General features: G+C 39.9%; 1 protein-coding gene across 1 annotated transcript in view; it reads right to left on the bottom strand.

The window, feature by feature from the left end:
• The window catches only part of LOC107584825 (pericentrin-like), a 53,586-nt gene that overhangs the window by 33,717 nt on the left and 3,116 nt on the right, over positions 1-16,753 (bottom strand). Inside the window, exons 2-9 of the mRNA XM_016271591.1 lie at positions 14,594-14,767; positions 12,959-13,153; positions 4,379-4,528; positions 3,861-3,956; positions 1,793-3,766; positions 1,399-1,587; positions 1,177-1,272; positions 917-1,060 (exon numbers count right to left, since the gene is read on the bottom strand). Of these exons, the coding sequence (XP_016127077.1) occupies positions 917-1,060; positions 1,177-1,272; positions 1,399-1,587; positions 1,793-3,766; positions 3,861-3,956; positions 4,379-4,528; positions 12,959-13,153; positions 14,594-14,767 (3,018 nt within the window). The remainder of the gene's footprint in view (positions 1-916; positions 1,061-1,176; positions 1,273-1,398; positions 1,588-1,792; positions 3,767-3,860; positions 3,957-4,378; positions 4,529-12,958; positions 13,154-14,593; positions 14,768-16,753) is intronic.

Below are 16,753 nucleotides of genomic sequence, written 5' to 3'. Positions count from 1 at the left end.
TAAAGAGTAAAACAACCAACATGACTAAGTGGAATTGTGGTTAGAGGTTAACAGAAGGAAAGCAGTTAAAATATGGGTACGTTTAGAATGGCACATTGCTGTACTGCTATAAGGAATGCAGTACACATACTTGTCAGAAACAGGGTCATAGCATAACAGAGGTCATAGCCAGTTACTGAGATCCTGTGCTCATGCTGCTGTAGAGATGTAGGCAACTGGCCAAGAAAAAGGCATTTACATTTTCGTGAGGTTTACATGGCTAATAATACCATTAATTGGCAGGGGTTGCATATCAATTGGAAACACATGCAGTTATTGTTTTTTTTAATTAAATAAAAATTGATCTAATACTATAATTTTAAGCAGCAGAAAGTGTGAATACTTTATGTAAATAGTTCAGATACCAGTGCAATACTGCATTCCATTTCTTAGACAATTAAAAATACACACTACCGTTCAAAAGTTTGGGGTCGGTAAGATTTTTAAAAAAGTTTTTGAAAGTCACCAAGGCTGCATTTATTTGATCAAAAATACAATAAAAACTGTAAAATTGTGAAACATTGTCAACACAATAAGATATCAGTTTTCCAAATTAATATATTTTAAAATGCTTGGCAGAGCTGAATTTTCAGCAGCCATTAGTCAGTGTCACATGATCCTTGATTAAAAAAAAATTCAGGACTTTTAGTAAATAGAAAGTTCAAAAGAATGGGATAATTTTGAAATGGAAAGCTTTTGAAACATTATACATTTCTTTCCTTTCGATCAAGTTAATGCATCCTTGCTGAATAGAAGTACTAATTTCTTCCTTTCAAAATCTTACTTTTGAACGCTATATGTATTGAGCAGCTTGTCACCATCGCATTCCAAAACATACCCCAGGACTCAAATGAAAATCCTGAGATCCAACAAGTACTTGTGTTTGGAGCAGCTCAGCCTGGTGTGCAGCCTCCAGGCCGTCTTGCAGCTCCCTGGAGAGCTCATCTTTAAGTATGCAGATTTCCTCACTATGTTGGGCTGCCAGCTGCGTCAGCTCCCTCTCATGCTCTCGTTCATAGACCTAAGACAGCAGAGTTGACAAAGACCAGTGTACACAACTTAAGAGAGCCATATGAATCATAGCAATGTGTATTCCACCCTTTTATATGGTAAATAAAGTTAAATAAGTTGTTTAACCTGTTTAATCAAGCTGATCTGTCTCTTCTGCTCATCTTCCAGATGAGTAGACTGTTCAGAATGTTCCCGCTCAAAACGTACATTCAAGTATTTAACCTGGAGGTAGGAAACATGAAATATTTAGTTTATTTTTATTTATTTAGTTTACTCAACTTGTCTTTTTCACTTGTTTTTCTTTTAAATGGACATTCTTCCCAGTCACTTTCATTAAATGGTTCTCGCCTCTTTCTGGTGTTTCTTTTCCAGAATTCTCTTCTCCTCCTCATGTTGCTTCTGTTTTTCTTCCAGATCCTGTTTGACTGTGATGAGCTCTTTCATTAAGGCACTCTCCTTTTCCATGTATTCCTCTTCTGCCTTCTCTTGTGCTTCCTTAACTTCCTTGAGCTCTGCATCCTTTGATTCAAGTTGGTGCTAGATAGAAAAGTGAGTGTTATTTTGAGGACCATAATTATGTGTCAAATACATAAAACATTACAAGTTTCCAGGTTTTCCACAAACAGGGCACGCAAATGTATTCTTTTGTTCGTTCTTGTTACAATACTTGAACCAGCAGCACATATTGTGGTTTATACATTAAATATAAACTACATTTCAAAAGAGCAATTAAGATTCAAACCTCAAAGTTCTTCAGTTCTGATTCTAGAACCACCTCCATGCTCTTTGCTTGGTCCTCCAAAGCTTGGAGACGTCTTTCAAGGGTAGCTTTCTCCTCTTCCATGTTGTTGAGGTTCTCTTTAAGGCACATTAGCTTAGATTCAAGGTCTGTCTTTTCTTTCTCCAAGTTCTGCAACCTTCCAACCTTCTCTTCCACTTCAGCTTTAAGCTGCTGAAGCTCTCTATTGGCTTGGTCCACCTGCAAGGTCCTTTGACCAAGCAGCACTGAAGTAGCTTGGTTTTTTTCCCTTTGTTGCTCCAGCTGAAGTAGAAATTCATCTCTCCGAGCTTGCAAAGAGGAAAGCTCACTATTTATAGAGTCCAATGCTGGTTTCTGCTCATGGACATCCTTCACTAGCTGCTCCTGACATTTGAGCTGTAGCACCAATTGGGCATTTTCCTCCTTTAGTTCCTTTAACAACTCCTCTATAGATAAAAAGATTGAGGTCTTATTGGAGTCAGTGTTGTCAGGCATTAACCTTTCATTGTCCTGAAGCTGCAGCTGTTTCTGGATCTGCAGGTGACTCAGTATGTTCTTGAGGTTGTCTTCTTCATGCATTTTCTGGCTGATAACTTCCTCATACTGAATTCTTTTCTCACGTTCCATCTCCAGCTCCCACTTAGCTTCTTCAAGCTCCTCTGAAGCTTTGCTCCAACGCTCCCGTGCCTCCTCAACCTCCTCAGCAGAGTGCTGAACCTCCGCTTGAAGAACCTCAAGCTGTCGTTCCCGCTCTTCTAACTGCTCTGACAGGTCTCGGCACTGCTGGATTAGAAGCTCTTTTGCCAAGTCCACAGTGCCTGTGCTATCATTCAGCTCTTCAACAACTGAGGTTGAGTTTTGCCACTGGGCATCAGTGAAGGACATTTCATCAGGTTGAGGCACTTCAATACTATGAACTACAGACAGTCTTGGCTCTGACTTATCACCATCAGATGTGACATTGTTAGGGACATCTGAAGTGTGAAATATAACCTCACTGTCTAGCTCAAACCTGGACATCTCAGAGTTTTCCATCAGGCTACACTCCTCCATACTCCCTTCAATTAATGAGCTTTCTTGAGGCCCTTCAGAGGCCAAGTAACGTTCCATCAGAACATCCTGGAAACCCCCTGTAGGGACGTCAAAACTATAGTCATCTCTGCCTGCACTCTCAGTGGCTGTCTCCTCATTGTAAAGCTCTTTGGAGACTTTTTTCCAGGGTACGTCTGCACCAAAGTTTTTGGAAACATTATGATGAGAATCGGTATGCTGACTTTGGGCCTGTTTCAGAAGCTCCTGGATGCAATGGATCTCATCAGAGTGCTCCTTCTGCAGGCGACTAAGAGCAGCCTCATGAGCTTCGGTTAGCTGGGCTACATTCAATTCCCTTTCCTCCTCCAGAGTCTGAAGCCTGAGATCATAATTGGAAATATCGGCTTCATATTTGGAACGCATATGGCGACCCGTCTCCTCCTCTTCATGAAGACGATTTTGAAGCTCCTTCACAAGGTTATCTAATCTAGCCATTTCTTGGTTCAGTTTATCTTTCTCTGCTTTATATTTCTGGGCTTCCTGGGCTTGTGTTTCATTAACTGCAGCCAGATGAGCTTCCATCAGGGTCTTCTCACTCTCCAGACTCTGTACCCTCTTCTGAAATGCTTCTACTTGTTCTTGAGCTCGCTGGCTGTTCTTATGCTCTTCCTCTAGCTCAGCTCTAAAGCTTTGCATTAAAGCTTCAGAGTCTAAGTCAGGACTGTTGTCTGGGAACAGAGGGCTGACAGTGGATAAATCTAAACTACCATGTTGGTCAAGTCTTAGATCTTTTTGATCACCACTTCTCTGGGTAAAGGCATGTTGAAGCTGAGAGAGGGATTTTTCCATGACACACAATTTCTGTTGCAGATCTGTGATCTCCGTTTCTTTTTGGGCCAAAAGGCACTGTTGCTCCTTAGTCATCTATAAAACAAATGTAACATACATTTTGATAAAACAAAAGTGCATATTTTGCTTCAATGACAAGCTTGACTATTAAAAAGACACGTGTCCTAACCGGTTGCGACTCCTCCAATTGTACATGCAGCCGATTCTGAACAGCCTGGGTCAGATCCACACTCCCTTGACTTTTGCTACGTAGATATTCTTTAGCCTGCAAGTAGTTTTACATTTCATTCATTTAGACTCCTACTGTTGTGTTCCATTATGAACAACAACAAGAACAAAAATAACCAATTTGTTACACGATGGGGACTAAGCACTAACAGGTTTTGTTCAGTTGGCCATTAGGGAGGCCAAGTCATTTTGGACTCTCCATATTCAGAGGATCAAGGATATTGTTAGCAGAAGTCAACAATAGTCATCATTTTTTCATGTCTAACAGAGACCAGCATTTTTCCATTTTATCCTTTACAACCTAAACATTATTCATTCTTAAGATCACAAATCTGACGATCGCTTTAAGTTATAAAAGCACTCCATTAAAATTAAATAGGGTCTGTTTGAATGAATCAGTGCTGAGGACTTGAGGCAAGATTGGGACATTTCTTTTTTTAATAAATGTATGAACTTTACCTGCTGTAGCTGCTGTTGTAGTGCCTGAATCTGACCAGTGAGCTGCTGTGCCTCCAGCTGTACCTGGTCTCTGCTCTGCAGTGCCACCTGCAGGTTTTCACTAAGCTGTGATATGATCTCATTCCGTTTTTCTACTGCAGCCTGTAATCGCTGTGTGAATAATTAAGTAATTTCAACATTATTCTTTAAGTATCTGTAAATAACATTCACAACTACAATATTTTTAAACTGGACTCCAGCCAACGAGCTACATTATACAGAATAAATGCAAACACTTTTTGGCACCTAAAAATCTAGGCTTCTTGGAGCACGAAATCATAATTTTAAAATCCATGAGTGGAATGAACACATGGAATGAGGATACGTTTAACCTCATCCATGGAATCTAATTGGTTTTACCCTTCCCTCTGCACCATCAAAAGAGGCTTTAAAAATGAATTCTCTAAAATTCAAGCAAACCAATTATGGTAAACACTATGCTCCAGAAAGCAGAACTCTGCCTCAGGTTTCTTGATGTGTGCGTAAACATGACCACGAATTAATCCATTCAAGCGGACAGATGTAACCCAGTTTGGAGAGAATCTTTCTCTGTTCTATTTCAGGATAATGGCTGTTTCAGTAAAAAAAAAATTGCTGCACACACAGACACACTTCAAATTTCAAGTGAACCATTCAATACAAAATTAGACTTTGAGCATGCAAAATTGTTTTGCATGCTGCAACGGTCGTTATATGACGTAAAAAAAGATGTGCAGCATCTTTTATTATTATTGTCATATCCTACTCCCACCCATATTTGCAGCAGTGTCCGGAAAAAATTAGCACGTTCAAAGTCTAGTGTGACCGCCCCTTAAAGCCACTTTTTGAGAATGCAAAATTGTTTCGCATGCTGCAACGGTCATGATGTGACATCACGCTGTGCAGCGTCTTTTTAAAAACTTAAATTCAACACGTAACAAATTATAATACATCTAAAATGTAAAAATCTACTCCACTTTCCTGCAGTGCTGCAGTTTTAAATTTATGTTCTTTTAATTCAGACACGAGGTCATGTAATGGCTGTTTCAGTAAAAAAAAAATTGCTGCACACACAGACACACTTCAAATTTCAAGTGAACCATTCAATACAAAATTATTTGAGAAAAGGGTGTTAAGCCGCGATCACACTAGACTTTGAGCATGCAAAATTGTTTTGCATGCTGCAACGGTCGTTATATGACGTAAAAAAAGATGTGCAGCATCTTTTTAAAAACTTAAATTCAACACGTAACAAATTATAATACATCTAAAATGTAAAAATCTACTCCACTTTCCTGCAGTGCTGCAGTTTTAAATTTATGTTCTTTTAATTCAGACACGAGGTCATGCTGTGACGTATCGACCTGCCTTTGGTCACACGGTGTCACGTGATGTGAATTCGCAGGCCAGAGTTCACCAAGTTTGAACTTTGGAACGCAGCGAAATGCAAAAACTTTTCACGTGGGCTTGCATTTCCGGTCTGACGCATTCGCATGCGTATGAATGGAAGTCAATGGAGCGAAAAGTGCAGCGTGACCGCGGCTTTAGACATAGTTACCACACAGCTGGGATTAGCTTGACAGAAATAAAAATAAATAAATAAAATAAATAAAATTATTGGCAAACAAAAATACATATTGCCAAATAAATTTTACTTTCTTTGGCTTTGCCTGTTCAGCTTCTGATCTCATAAAAACAATGGAAAACGCTAGTTACGTATGCAACTGTGGTTCTGTGAATTCCGGATGACCACCAGAGGTGGTGCTAAGCACTAGTGGATAATCGCAACATCAGCTAGATGGGTCAAGAAAAATGTTTCCACAAGGTCACATCATGACACAGACCTAGCCACAAGGATATAAACCGCAGTAGCTCAGCCTCGGAACACTTCTCGTGCATTCCGAGCGACAAAGTTACATTTGTTTAACGTTTACATCATGTTGACAACTTCATGTGTGGTGCACTTGGAATAGAATTTTGTTTAACTAAAGGGGTAATAAAGTAAAAGTTACTTGAATCATGTTCATGACCCAGTGGCCAAACCCAAAGCTGAAGACGAGCTGGGTCTCGTCCCATTCTTACCCAATGGACTGGATGTTTCTATCCTCACAAACCAGCGGCAATGAGTGGTCAACTCAACAGGACGACCTCTGCCTTGCCAAACTGCTGCTAATTCAGCTGTACTACCTCCGGGTGACGCCTCCATTCCCCAGGGGACAGCAAATCCCTGGATAACACATTCGCTACTTGATTGTCTGATCCTGTGAGATTAACTGCCTTTAATGAGACTAGCCAATACGGAGACCATTTGAGATATTTTGCGAGTTAGCTGAAAGGATGCAAGAGACCTGGTCCCGCCCTGGTGATTCAAGTGAAACACTGTCGATGTGTTGTCGGACCTGACCAGCACATGGCGACCTATTAAATGTGGCAAGAAGTGTTGTAGTGCTAGGTACACTTCTTTCAATTCCAGGACACTGATGTGCTCCAAGGTTTCCTTTGGTGACGAACGACCGCTAATCCCCCTCTGGATCCTTGGTCTCTTCCATCCTGTTGATGAAGCTTTTGTTGTGATCACTTCCCAACAAGAACACACAACTCCTAGTGGCACTCCGGCCCTAAGAAATGTTAACATTTCCAGGGTTTCAAAGTCCGGACACAAGCTGAAGAAACCACATCCATATGATGACGATGTCTCACAGAGTCTAGTCTGTTGCTCCACCTTTGGAAGCAAATCCAGTGGGATCACGGATGTAGCAGCAATTAGTTGTTGAAGGACGCCATAAGGAATTTTTGACTCCAGTCGCAAACGGGTTAGTAAGTAACAAATAGAGTCTGTTCGAGCATGTGACAGTGTGAAAGACATTGTGAGAGAGTTGCGTGTCATGCCAATGAACATTATGGACTGTACTGGAACCAAATTACTTTTAGTGTCATTCACAGTAAGACCCAGTGTCTGAATATGTCCCAGCACAATCCTGGTGTTGTGTAGAGCATGTTGCCTTGTTGGGTCACAAAGCAACCAATTCCCTAAATAGGGAAGGATCCTCATGCCTTTGGTCCAGAGAGGAGCGAGGGCTGCACTCATGCATCTTGTAAATATGCGAGGGGCCAGAGAGAGACCGAATGGCAGAACTCTGAACTAGTATGCTTGGTCCTGAAAGCTGAATCTTAGGAACTTCCTGTGGTGGGGAGCAATGGGGACATGAAAGTATGAGTTCACACTCACAAAACAGTCTCCTGCCATTACAGACCGAAGAATGTTGACTGTGTGTAACATACGAAAAGGAAGAGACTTTAGGAACACATTTAAGCAATGCAGATCTAGAACTGGCCAAAAACCTCCATCCTTCTTCGGAATGAGGAAGGATGTGGAGTAAAACCCATCCCTTTGACTGAGGTGAGGAAGATTTTCTATGGCTTCTTCCTGCAACAGCGAACACATTTCTAGTGAAATAGAACTGGTCGGATCCTTGACAACTGTTAGAAGGATTCCTATAAACTTTGGACGTCAGTGTCGGAACTGCAAAGTGTATCGCCTGCTCACAGTTGCCAGAACCCAGGGGTCGCACACTGACATTCTCCAGTAATCTAGATGTTGTACTGAGAAACGACCGACTGCTGGCCTGAGAATTTCATGGTTTCAGTTTCTGCCTTTAGTAACTGTGGGGGGGCTGTGGTCCCCCCTGATGGTGGTGGTGAAAACTGTGACGTCCCTGGGCCTCTTCAGCCACTCTTTGTCATGGTGGTATCTGAGGTTGAGAAGTATTGTGGTGGTGCAGTCGCTACTCTGCAATTAAGTAGCATGGATGAGCGGGAACTGGTGGCATCCTAAAAGAGGGTGCCCGTGGGGTCCGATTCAGCTTTGTGTGGCTTCGGATAAATTCATTGTCTTCTCTAAAACCTCAGAGACACTGGGGCCAAAAAGATGTCTCAGCACAATTGGCAGTTCCCGCAGTGTCTTCTTCAGCCAATCTTGCCTGAGCAAGCCATACCTGGCGCCGAGCTGTTAGAAGTGTTGCTAAGAGTGTTCCCAGCTCACGAGTCACATGCCCCATAGCCAATAGAGCAGTCTGAAGGAACTGAAGTACTTTAGTGTCTGCATTTGATGACTCTAAGGTGGAGTTGCTGGCAAGCAGCAGCTGGCAGATAGCATTTCCTGCTCGAGTTATATAGGCTACTGACTCATATGCCTTCTTCAACAATGCATCAGTATGTCCACATTGTGCACTTTGGCAGCATACACTGCCTCTTAATGCTTCATCAGGTGATACAACCAATGCTGCTACTGGCTGTTTGATCTCAGGTGCCCGCCCCACTCCAATGGAATCAGCCTCTGCCACTGAAGCTAGAGTACAGGCGGTCTTTGACCTTTTTGATCTTTCCGAAGTCGTCATCTTTGCTGGCAGAGCGCCAGCAGCCGCTGATGCACTTTGGTTTTTTTTTAACACGCCACAGGGCTGAGTCATATTGTGCAAGGTTAGCAGTCGAATTAGGATCCAGTTCGGTGAGGCGAAGCTGTCTCTCGGACATTGGAAGTATACTACAATGCGAACATGGATCAGTCAGAGCCTCTTTTAGATGCTGAACCCCTAAGCACGAAGGGCAGCGATCGTTTCCATCATCAGGAAGAAGTGTGTTTGGACAATTTGCAACTCTGTGGAAAGTCGGAGACAAGCGAACCGTGAGCCATGAATCCATCCTCGGTTAGCACCGTAGGAACTCACACTGTAATAATACCAGCCTGGGAGGTTTAGGTTTTAAAAATCCTTGGATAGAACCAGAAGATTGTAATCTTGAAAACACTCAGAATTACATGTAAATTAACCAAATTAACCTGCCTTTGGATAGCACTGAGTGGCATGATGAAAAAAAAAAGAAATCTGATATTTATCTGTCCAGGGGCCCGTTCTTCGTACGTTGCTTATTACATCCGAGATGAAATGTCACATCCAAGATGATATCATCGCGCTAATCAGGATCTGGCTAATTCGGTTCTTCGAACACACCTGTTGTTGATTATTAGTATGGCTGGATTGAGTTATCTGAGATAATTGCACGTTTATGGGTTGGTTTAAAAGGGGCTCTGTACTCTAAACCACTATCAGCAATGCAGCGATTGGCTGGCGGCAAGACAGCAATGTAATGACATCTTATAATTAAAAAAAGACACCTGACGAAAAACTTGACAATTTTTGGGACTTTAATAAGGAAATGGTATAATAGATAAATGAAAATGCACTGTTTTTATTTTTTTTAATTTTTTTTTACATGATTCCCAATTATTTATATTCACGATTTCTAATATTTGTACAGGCTTTACATTTTTATTTCAATGTAGTAATTAGTAATTAATTTAATTTTATATTTGAACAGATTTGTTACGTGACAGCATTAATTCAAGTTTCTTAAGGGTCAAGATCATGTTATCTGCATCTCCTGCGCTCCATCAAGTCACTCCCAGAATAGCTGTCATCACTCAAATTAATGCACGACTCTACATTATCTGTATAGCATGTGTGTAAGACTCGAATACAATTATGAAGTAATAATTTTATGATCTTTCAGTGAGTAAAACTGGCTGTGTCTGTAGTATTAAAGACTACACAACATTATTATATTATCTTTAAATACATTTTTAAATGATTGTTTTTTTATAAATGATTATCCCTGGATTAGTAGGGTACTCTTGTAATAAAGTAGCGGCGGTAGAGGACAGATTTTAAGTATCAATTCTGCTTAAAAAGATGCAATCTAATCCTGTTTACATGAAATAAGCCTGCTCCCGAGCAGGTTTAAGCTTACGGACCTGTTGCTATGACAGCAACTCCGGGATGAGCTTCGAAGAACCAAACAATCCAAGATCATGCCAAATCGTCAACAATCAAATCCAGCTAGCTGAGTGTTAGCGACGTACGAAGAATGGGCCCCTGATGGCAGTGCAGAGCGGTTTGCGTCATGACATTAATGTGACACCTTGTTGACATTTTTCTCGACTGATCTACCTAACGTTGCGATTATCCACTAGTGCTTAGCACTGCCTCTGGCAGTCAGGTGAAATGAAACAGAACTGCAATGGACCCTTTTCACAAGACTGTGATGATGCGTCTCATCAGTCATCAGCATCATGAATCCTCCAAAGTTTTTTGCATTAATTTTTTTTTTTAAATGTACATTTATAACACTATACTTTGCATTACATTTCCTTTGCATCAAATTACAAAAAACGATTTAACGCTAATGCGATATTTCTAACACTGTGTCTATGGTAGTGAAGGTAAATTTGACATTGTTCTCTCTACTGACTGCCATTATCAGTCTCTCTCTATTTTTTCTATTTTTTGAAAGTCATGAAAACACTTTCATGGATTTTTTCTTTTGCTATTTGAGCAAATGGGAATGCAAAAATTATATTTGTGGTAGGCTCCAATTCACTGATACAGACGTTTACCCAACTATGATGACTTCTGCTGCTGAGAAACCCAGAAATGTAAAAAGGTCCATTGTAAGATCTGTTTTGTGTGTTCCTTAAAGGGTAAAGGTTTACCTTTAGTTGTTCTTTGTCAGTATGTGTAACTATAATCATTCCTGCAAGTTCATCCTCTGCTTGATCGGGCAGCTCTGACTCTGAACAGAGGTCCTCTTCTGGGTCTCTGGCAGAGGCATCAGTTTCATCGTCCTCTCTGCTGCACTGAAGGACCTCTGGAACACTGCTCTCTGTGCCATCAGGTCTGAGTGATGCCTAAACGTTCAGACAAACATGCATATTTTCTACAGTTACCATGACTACATTGCCCCTAGCCATGTTATGCTATCTGACCTATTTTCAGATGGGGTGGGAACACAGATATACATGCTATAGATTTGAAATTTGCTGTAGTGGTGTGCACATGCTATTTGCATGTGACATCGAAGGCTTAATGTCTAAATGGCATGTAAAGCAGCAGCCAACCCCTCAAAGTCAATGAAGTGAAAGCATAAACTGACCCATTTCTAACAGAAGTCATACATATATATATGCTAGTAAAATGCCATATTTCAGTTTATAATGACCATTTTCTAGACATCTCTACAACTCTTAGAAATGAACAGTTTTTTAAAGATCAGGAACCTTGATAAAAACTAAACTCAGCTAGAAGAATACACACTTTAGAAAATTTATTTTTTCTGGCATTTAAGAAAAATAGCATTTATTCTGCTTTCTCCTTATTGCATCTCTGTGACTGGTGCATCTGACTGGTGCCACAAAGCTACAGAAGTTTTTTGCTCATTTTTGCAGCTTAGTTTTAATAAACTTCACTAGGTAGCAGCAAGTTTTTAGTTCTGAAGTTTTTTTTCATAAATAAAACTCTCTCAAATTAAAATTGGATTCTTTATGATATGACTTTAAAATAGAAGTCAAGTATGCAGAATTCAGAAACCCTTACTAGTGGTGGCCATTAAGTGAACTGCAACCAGCAACTAATTTGCTCATGCTCAGACTTGTGCACACATAACTTACAATAGACTAAATGTGATTCAGTGGCCTGTTATATTCACCGTGAAGTTCTCTTTCAAAGTAAAAAGTTGGAAATTACTTTATCAATATATTGTTAACGAAAAATGAAAGTGGTGAGAAAACTGTGGTTAAGAAAGCATCTGATCATATCGATGACGATATGTTTACACAAGCTTTGCAATTCTCCCTGGATTAGTAGGGTACTCTTGTAATAAAGTAGCGGCGGTAGAGGACAGATTTTAAGTATCAATTCTGCTTAAAAAGATGCAATCTAATCCTGTTTACATGAAATAAGCCTGCTCCCGAGCAGGTTTAAGCTTACGGACCTGTTGCTATGACAGCAACTCCGGGATGAGCTTCGAAGAACCAAACAATCCAAGATCATGCCAAATCGTCAACAATCAAATCCAGCTAGCTGAGTGTTAGCGACGTACGAAGAATGGGCCCCTGATGGCAGTGCAGAGCGGTTTGCGTCATGACATTAATGTGACACCTTGTTGACATTTTTCTCGACTGATCTACCTAACGTTGCGATTATCCACTAGTGCTTAGCACTGCCTCTGGCAGTCAGGTGAAATGAAACAGAACTGCAATGGACCCTTTTCACAAGACTGTGATGATGCGTCTCATCAGTCATCAGCATCATGAATCCTCCAAAGTTTTTTGCATTAATTTTTTTTTTTAAATGTACATTTATAACACTATACTTTGCATTACATTTCCTTTGCATCAAATTACAAAAAACGATTTAACGCTAATGCGATATTTCTAACACTGTGTCTATGGTAGTGAAGGTAAATTTGACATTGTTCTCTCTACTGACTGCCATTATCAGTCTCTCTCTATTTTTTCTATTTTTTGAAAGTCATGAAAACACTTTCATGGATTTTTTCTTTTGCTATTTGAGCAAATGGGAATGCAAAAATTATATTTGTGGTAGGCTCCAATTCACTGATACAGACGTTTACCCAACTATGATGACTTCTGCTGCTGAGAAACCCAGAAATGTAAAAAGGTCCATTGTAAGATCTGTTTTGTGTGTTCCTTAAAGGGTAAAGGTTTACCTTTAGTTGTTCTTTGTCAGTATGTGTAACTATAATCATTCCTGCAAGTTCATCCTCTGCTTGATCGGGCAGCTCTGACTCTGAACAGAGGTCCTCTTCTGGGTCTCTGGCAGAGGCATCAGTTTCATCGTCCTCTCTGCTGCACTGAAGGACCTCTGGAACACTGCTCTCTGTGCCATCAGGTCTGAGTGATGCCTAAACGTTCAGACAAACATGCATATTTTCTACAGTTACCATGACTACATTGCCCCTAGCCATGTTATGCTATCTGACCTATTTTCAGATGGGGTGGGAACACAGATATACATGCTATAGATTTGAAATTTGCTGTAGTGGTGTGCACATGCTATTTGCATGTGACATCGAAGGCTTAATGTCTAAATGGCATGTAAAGCAGCAGCCAACCCCTCAAAGTCAATGAAGTGAAAGCATAAACTGACCCATTTCTAACAGAAGTCATACATATATATATGCTAGTAAAATGTGTGCCATATTTCAGTTTATAATGACCATTTTCTAGACATCTCTACAACTCTTAGAAATGAACAGTTTTTTAAAGATCAGGAACCTTGATAAAAACTAAACTCAGCTAGAAGAATACACACTTTAGAAAATTTATTTTTTCTGGCATTTAAGAAAAATAGCATTTATTCTGCTTTCTCCTTATTGCATCTCTGTGACTGGTGCATCTGACTGGTGCCACAAAGCTACAGAAGTTTTTTGCTCATTTTTGCAGCTTAGTTTTAATAAACTTCACTAGGTAGCAGCAAGTTTTTAGTTCTGAAGTTTTTTTTCATAAATAAAACTCTCTCAAATTAAAATTGGATTCTTTATGATATGACTTTAAAATAGAAGTCAAGTATGCAGAATTCAGAAACCCTTACTAGTGGTGGCCATTAAGTGAACTGCAACCAGCAACTAATTTGCTCATGCTCAGACTTGTGCACACATAACTTACAATAGACTAAATGTGATTCAGTGGCCTGTTATATTCACCGTGAAGTTCTCTTTCAAAGTAAAAAGTTGGAAATTACTTTATCAATATATTGTTAACGAAAAATGAAAGTGGTGAGAAAACTGTGGTTAAGAAAGCATCTGATCATATCGATGACGATATGTTTACACAAGCTTTGCAATTCACATGATATTGACACACATGATACATGATATCATGTCGACAGATGAGGTAATTGAAAATACACCGTTATGATAGTTTTATCATAAAGTATACTTAAGACTACAGACTATTTAGATGTGGCTATGTGAGACTATAGTCTGAATTAATCCATTTTCTTTGCATGGCACATTGACATTACAGTGTGGAAAACCTTTTTTGGTATTAATCTGAACATTGTATAAATATTAGATTAACGTGTCAGAACGGAAGAGAGGCTCTCAGACATGCATGTACATGTCACAACGTTTTAATTTTTCCCGGCAAAAACACCACGAGTCCTTCATTTAAAAATCAATCTACAGGCTTTCATAGACAACCTAGGAAGTCGGCGAAGGTCTTGTTTAAGTTGTTACAAGTTGTTCACACATTGGCAACAACAAAAAAAAGAAAAAAAAAAGAAAAAAGAGATTAAGACATGAAAATTCTTACATATAGACTCTTTAAAATTAAAAGCAAACCTCTGAGTATTCCTTGTTGATCTCTCCATGACAATCGTCTGTCTCTGGTTCCTCTAGGTGGCAATCTTGCGCTGACCTGTCATTCGTCTGGACAGTTTTGCCCTTCCTCTTCGGCGTCTTTTTCTGCGAGCTCGAACTTTCGCTTTTTGCCTGGCGCTGTCTAAAGTGAGCAAGCTGCGCCAGAGGTTGAGAGACAGGTAGAGGGAAACGTACATCAGGATGAGATAGCAAGAACATAGAATCAGCATTGTGCTGGGCTTTAAACACGAGCCATGTCAAAAGTCAAATGGATGCGTCTCCTGCATGATTGACATCTCACAATTAATCCAAACAAAATAAGCCAAATTCATCTTCATCTTTAGTCCATAATGTGAAAGACAACAGCAAGAAAAACAGGTTTAAAAACCTAAAAAAAAAAATCATCCTCCTCTTCTTTTTTGGAGAATCCCTGATCGTGAAGCATGGAAACGTGGTGACGCTTGAAACACGCACAATTCTGCAGAAGATGTTTCTCACAGCTGGCTTAAGAAGCTTATTCCAGATTAAAAGCAAGCTCAAATGAGCCCTGCTGTACCAAATATGACAATAGTGCTTCCATGAACAAACATCATCAAAACCTCTAAGGCTGTTAAATTAGTCACATGACAGCATCAACCAAACAGAACGCCATATGATTCCTGGGCAGGTCTACAACTATAAAAACATTAAGACCACCAAGTGGAGCGATGTGATCTGCAGAAAACCAAATTGAAAAGAAAAAATAAAGAGGAGGAGCGAATGCACATAAACATGTATACTGTGATCAAACTTGAAGCTGCCCTCTGGACTAACCGGACTATGAATATACCTGAAAAAAACGCAAGAGCAAGCTATTCCACTGGATTACATTTGACCGGTTTTCATAAACATGTATGGAATCAGTTTGTGTTCCGCCCACTGACTGTCAAATCACATAAGATGTTGATATGAAGAGAGCCTGGGGGACCATGAGCCACAAATGGCATCTAGAACAGCAGCTTACATGCAATATTCGGGCCACTCTATGCAGCATCCACTGGTAACTAAAATGGTGCGCATATCAGAATTAAATATAAATATGATTAATATAAATATAATATTGATTTTTGTCAACTTTAAAAGAAATTGGCAATTGAAGTTAGCAAAGCTGTGTTATGGGCAGATAGTTGATTGCTGACCAGTTAACAAAAGCCATGGCAACCAGCTAGCCACTCTAGAACTGGTTCATCTTTGAGCTAAATTAATCCACCAGTTCACAACGATCCAGAAACATCCCATAAACTAATGTTAAATGCTTGAATATTAATGCATTTCATGTGGCTGAAGTTACAAGATGAAATTCAGAGTTTAACAGTATGGATCCAGTGCAAGCGCAAGATGTATATAGATGAGGATTTGTTGAAATTGCAAGAGACAATTTGGTTCAAATCAGAGTTGAATATTATAGACAAACAAGTAGTGTTTCATTCCATTTTAATAAACTTTTAAATTAAAAATGTAAGTGACAATTAAACAAAAAAAAGCTGACAAAATAAGATTTGAATTTTGTCAATACTCAAACACATGCTACAAATTAGTAATGACTGCTTTTGTGTGCCCTGCATAAAATAAATACAACATGGGCATAAAACAACATTGGGGTGATCAAATGACTACACAGTTAAAGGCGCAATAGGAGATCTTGGAAAATGATAACTTTAGCCTGATAGCACTGAAAGTGAATGTCCCACCCTCCCTGCAATCGCCGTCCAAAGCCATGCCCCCTGAATGCATATACGCTCACTCACAGACCAGAGTACCAGAGACAACATTACTACAATAGGCTACATCAGCGGTTCCCAATTCCAGCCCATGTTCCGAAGTGAAGTAAACTTCAATGTATTTCCCCCGCTCAGTGAGGAGGGAGCAATGAACACTGTGTAGGGATCATATTGATGATATGATCCCTACACAGAACACACTTCTAATGAGCTGGTTATCTGAATCGGGTGTGTTAACCAAGCGAGACATTCAAAATATGCAGAGCGGGGGGAGCGAGGACTGGATTAATCGCTGGGCTACATCATGTGTCATTCACCGGTGAGAAAACTTTAAAAGTACTACAATACCAGGAAGGAAGATCGGGTTGTTGATGTTTGCCTG

The sequence above is a fragment of the Sinocyclocheilus grahami genome, unplaced genomic scaffold, assembly GCF_001515645.1.
Source record: "Sinocyclocheilus grahami isolate Dianchi unplaced genomic scaffold, SAMN03320097.WGS_v1.1 scaffold63.1, whole genome shotgun sequence".
Classification (NCBI taxonomy): Eukaryota; Metazoa; Chordata; class Actinopteri; order Cypriniformes; family Cyprinidae; genus Sinocyclocheilus; species Sinocyclocheilus grahami.
The sequence above is the reverse complement of the archived record's forward strand: the minus strand, read 5'-3'. Positions and strand labels throughout refer to the sequence as shown.